Source organism: Orycteropus afer, unplaced genomic scaffold, assembly GCF_000298275.1.
Source record: "Orycteropus afer afer isolate SDZICR_OR568_19922 unplaced genomic scaffold, OryAfe1.0 scaffold00110, whole genome shotgun sequence".
Lineage (NCBI taxonomy): Eukaryota > Metazoa > Chordata > Mammalia > Tubulidentata > Orycteropodidae > Orycteropus > Orycteropus afer.
This window is the reverse complement of record NW_006921697.1, coordinates 6,414,067-6,418,557: the sequence shown is the minus strand read 5'-3', so window position 1 is coordinate 6,418,557 and position 4,491 is coordinate 6,414,067. Positions and strand designations below refer to the sequence as shown.

Sequence of the window (4,491 nt, the reverse complement as noted above, 5' to 3'; positions counted from 1 at the left end):
CAACAACATATCAAGAAAATCATCATGACCAAGTGGGGTTCATATCAGGTATGCAGGGATGATTCAACATTAGAAAAACAATCAACGTCATCCACCACGTAAATAAAAATTTGCCCAGGCTTACATAGTTTCTAAGTGGCAGGGCTGGGACTTGAACCCATCTCTCACTCCAAAGCTGATATTCCTAACTCCCTAGGGCAGAGAGGGGCCCTTCCTGTCTTTCCATCTGGCCAGTCGTAAGCCCCAGGGGGTCTGGTCAGGACTCTTTGTAGAAGACAGGTGGAATATCACACCTTGGGTTTTGGAAAGACAAAGGGAGAGAGGCAACAGATGCTGCTGTTGGGTGAAGTGCTATATCTGGCCTGACTGGGCTCTGTCTCACTGACCATCTCTCTCATCCCACTCCACCAGGGTGCTGGCACAGATGAAAAGACCCTCACCAGAATCATGGTCTCCCGGAGTGAGATTGACCTGCTTAACATCCGGCAACAGTACATTGAGAAATATGACAAATCTCTCCACCAAACTATTGAGGTAAGGAGAATGCTGGGTTGGGGACGAGCTTGAGGGCAGGAGGGTAGGGGGTGAATGTCAGGTTCCCAACATAAGATTGTTGTTGTTGTTGTTGTGTGCCATCAACTAATAACGACTCATAACAACTGTTGTTGTGTGCCATCAACTCATAATGACCCCTCCTTGGGTTTCCGAGGCAGTATCACTAGGGAAGTAGATTGCCCCATCTTCCTTCTGAGGAGTGGCTGGTGGGTTTGAACCGCCAGCCTTCTGGTTAGCAGTCAAGTGCTTTAGCCACTATGCTGCCAGAGCTCCTCAACATAAGATTAGAAATCTTTTTCATTCCTGTGTTCTTTTTCTCAATGGGGGCTGCCTCTTAGAACACCCAGGATATTGCCAGGTGGTAGGAGACTTGCCTCATTACCAAATTTACCAAAGTAAATTTGGATCAAAAATTTAAACCTAAAATTTGAACCACAACAAGGACTAGTTAAAAATTTGAGAATTGTTTTTATAATCTTGGAATGTGGCATTCCTTTCTACTCAAGACACAAAATCATAAAAAGATAGATTGACTGCAATTAAAAAATTCTATAAGGAAATGCTGTAAACAAAGTTGAAAATAAAATAAAATAGCAGAAAACATTTAAAGGGCTCATTTCCTTCCTATATGTTGCTGTTGGTTGCCGTTGAGGCCAACTCATGGTGACCTGTGTCACCCAGATTAACAGGCCCCCAAAAGACCCCACACTGAAAGATGTGAATGTATCCTTTACACAAAAAAAGAAAGACAAGTGTGGATTTAAAAAAAAAAAAAAAACACATAAAATATGATTTATTCTTATTTATAATTAAAGATAAACAGATTAAAACAAAAATCCCCTTTTTGCCTTTTTTAAAATAACTATTAGAATATAATTTACATTCCATAAAATTCACCTTTTTCATACCATAAAATTATATTTCCATATCTTAAAATTTATATATGGTATATGATCATTTTTAGTAAGTTTATTGAGTTGTGCAACCATCACCACATTCCAGTTCTAGAGTATTTTCATCACCCGGTTAAAGCCCTCCTAGTCTATTTTCCTGTTCCCACACCCACCTCCTGGCAACCACTAAGCATTTGCCTCTTCTGGACATTTCATAGAAATGGCATCATGCAATATGTGACCTATGTGCCTGACTTCTTGCACTTAAAGACCAAAAAAACAAACTCACTACCATTGAGTCAATTCTGACTCATAGCAACCCCATTTGGGTTTCAAAGGTGGCAAATCTTTACAGAAGTAGATTGCCCAGTCTTCCTTCTATGGAGTGGCTAGTGGGTTTGAACCGCCAACCTTCAGGTTAGCCATCAAATGCCTTAGGCACTACACCACCAGAGCTCCTTTCTTGCAACTTGTTGTTGTTGTTATTTGCCATCGAGTCGGCCCCGATTCACAGCAACCCCTCCTTGGGTTTCTGAGGCAGTATCACTATGGAAGTAGGATTGCCCAACCTTCCTTCCAAGGAGTGGCTGGTGGGTTTGAACCGCCAGCCTTCTGGTTAGTAGTCAAGTACCTTAGGCACTATGCTACCAGAGCTCCCTTCTTGCACTTAGGGAGCCAATTTTTGTAGTCTGTGAGATTGACCAAGATCTCAAAGTATGAGGCTGTGCTTGGTTACAAAGCTGTGGGAAAACAAGAAATTTCACACAGACTTGGTGGAAATGTATATTGGTAGCACATCTTTCAAGAGCTCTGGTAGCACTGTGGTTAAGGCATTGGGCTGCTAACCAAAAGGCAGGCAGTTCGAACCCACCAGCTGCTCCACAGGAGTAAGATGAGGCAATCTGCTTCTGTAGATTACAAACACATTGGAGGTTGCTATGAGTTGGAATCAACTCAATGGCAGTGGTTTTTTTGGTTTGAGCACATCTTTATAGGATAATTTGACAGTTGGAAAATTCAAAGTGTTTACACTTTTGACTTAATAAGTAGGGATTTATTCTACAGACCTAGCCACACATGTTCCCAAAGACACGTGAAAGGACATTTATGCCAGCATTGTTTGTCATAGCAAAAGATCAGAAACCCTCCATACAGAGCCAGTGAAATAAATTGTGGTTCATCCATATGATAGAATATTATGCATCCATGAAAGAAAGCACGAGTCTGTCTGTGTGCTGATTTGAAATCTTTATGTCCAAAAATTATGGACCAGAACAGTAAGAATGGTGTGTGTCCATTTGTGTAGAAAACAAGCATCACATACATACACATAACTGTCTGTATACAGAATATCACCAGAAAACCATGCTAGAAACTAGTTACAGTGGCTAACTCTTGATTTAGGGAACTAGGAGCCAGGCAGGGATGGGAGGGAAAATTTTATAGTATAATCTTTCCTTTAGTTTGAATTGTTCATAATGAACATTTATAATAATAATAATAGTATATGTAAATGACAAGAACTCCTCCAAAGGGAGGGACCATACCAGATGGAAGTAAGTCTGGCCTCCTCCAGCCCTACAGGATGTGATGTGCCATGAATACAGTGATGTTCATATAAATTATTCTTAGCAAGGGTCTGGTACTCAGTGAGTGCTCAATTTGTTGTTAGGTGTCATTGAGTCAGCTCCGACTCATAGTGACCCTGTGTACAACAGAATGAAATGCTTCCTGGTCCTGCACCAGCCTCACAATCCTTGCTATACCTGAGCCCATCATTGCAGCCACTGTATCAATCCATCTCACTGAGGGCATTCCCCTTTTTCGCTGACTCTCCACTTTACCAAGCATGATATCCTTCTGTGGGGAATGGTCCCTTCTAACAACATGACCAAAGTGCTCAATATGTGTGCTCAGATAAGGAATCCTGTAATACAGTGTGGTAAAGGCCATGAGGGCTATTGGCAGAGTAGAAGGGAGACCAAGGAAGGTGGGAATTGACTCTGTTGAGGCCAGAAAGAAGGCAGGAGCTGCACAGAGGAGAGGACATCTAATGGCAGGTGGGATTTGGAGAGGTGTAGGAGGACATGCTGGGCAGAAGGCCTGGTAGTGTAAATAAAGGCAGAGAGAGAAGCAAGGTGCTGTGGGAAAGCAAGAGGTCTGCTGAGATCAGAAGGAAAGGTGGAGGTGAAACTGCAGAGGTACATAGGACCCAGATCACAGAAGGCCTTGAATGACAGGCTGAGATCTTGGGCAGGAACCACAGAAAGGACACAGTCACATCAATATGTTAGGAAGATCCCTGTGGCCTTTGTGTGACAGCTGTGTTGCTAACTGAAGAAGCCCAAGGAGACATCTAGGCTGACAAGCAGCTGAGAAGAGTGGGTGTTGGACCATGTATTTATTTTCACTCACTCTACTCTCCCTCTGCCCCTGCCAGAGTGATACCTCCGGAGACTTCCTGAAGGCCTTGCTGGCTATCTGTGGCGGTGAGGACTAGGACCTCTGCTTTTGTGGGCACCCCTGCTGAGAACTAGTCAGCAGCTCCTGCCGCCATGACCAAGCCTGATTGCTCCAGTTCCAGAGACTACAGAAGGGGCGGGTTGGGGGGAGGGGTTAGGGTTGGGCTCTTGTCTTCATACGGGATTTCAGAAAGGCTCCCACCCCCATAGACCACAGAGGACCCAGCCTGGCACTCCTGCTCACGTCTAAGCAGCTGAAGAGCTGTAGCCACAGATCCCGTCCACATCCACATCCCAGCTGCCTCCTCAGCCTTTTCCCAGCTTTTGTCCTTTACCATAGCCTCTGCCCTGGTTTGGGCTTTGTCAAATCCAAAAACATACTGAGCCTTTGTCTGTAAAATGCGTGATGTGTGTGCTTTGAATGATGGAGTGTGCCGATGGTGTAGGTTCCAATTGAGTGTGCTGGGCAGGGAAGGAGGAGTAAATACCTTCAGTTGCCCCCACTCCTATTTTACCACCCAGTCTGTATTGGGGCACAGACTGGGAGTCAGGATACCTGGGTTCTAATTTTGGATCTGCCA

The 4,491-nt window shown here is 44.1% G+C and overlaps 1 protein-coding gene across 1 annotated transcript in view; it reads left to right on the top strand.

Annotated features, from left to right (window-relative positions):
* Positions 1–3,948, top strand: part of ANXA6 (annexin A6) — a 48,041-nt gene extending 44,093 nt beyond the window's left edge. The window contains exons 23-24 of the mRNA XM_007943633.2: positions 412–534; positions 3,889–3,948. Coding sequence (XP_007941824.2) covers positions 412–534; positions 3,889–3,948 — 183 coding nt within the window. The remainder of the gene's footprint in view (positions 1–411; positions 535–3,888) is intronic.
* Positions 3,949–4,491: the final 543 nt, after the last annotated feature.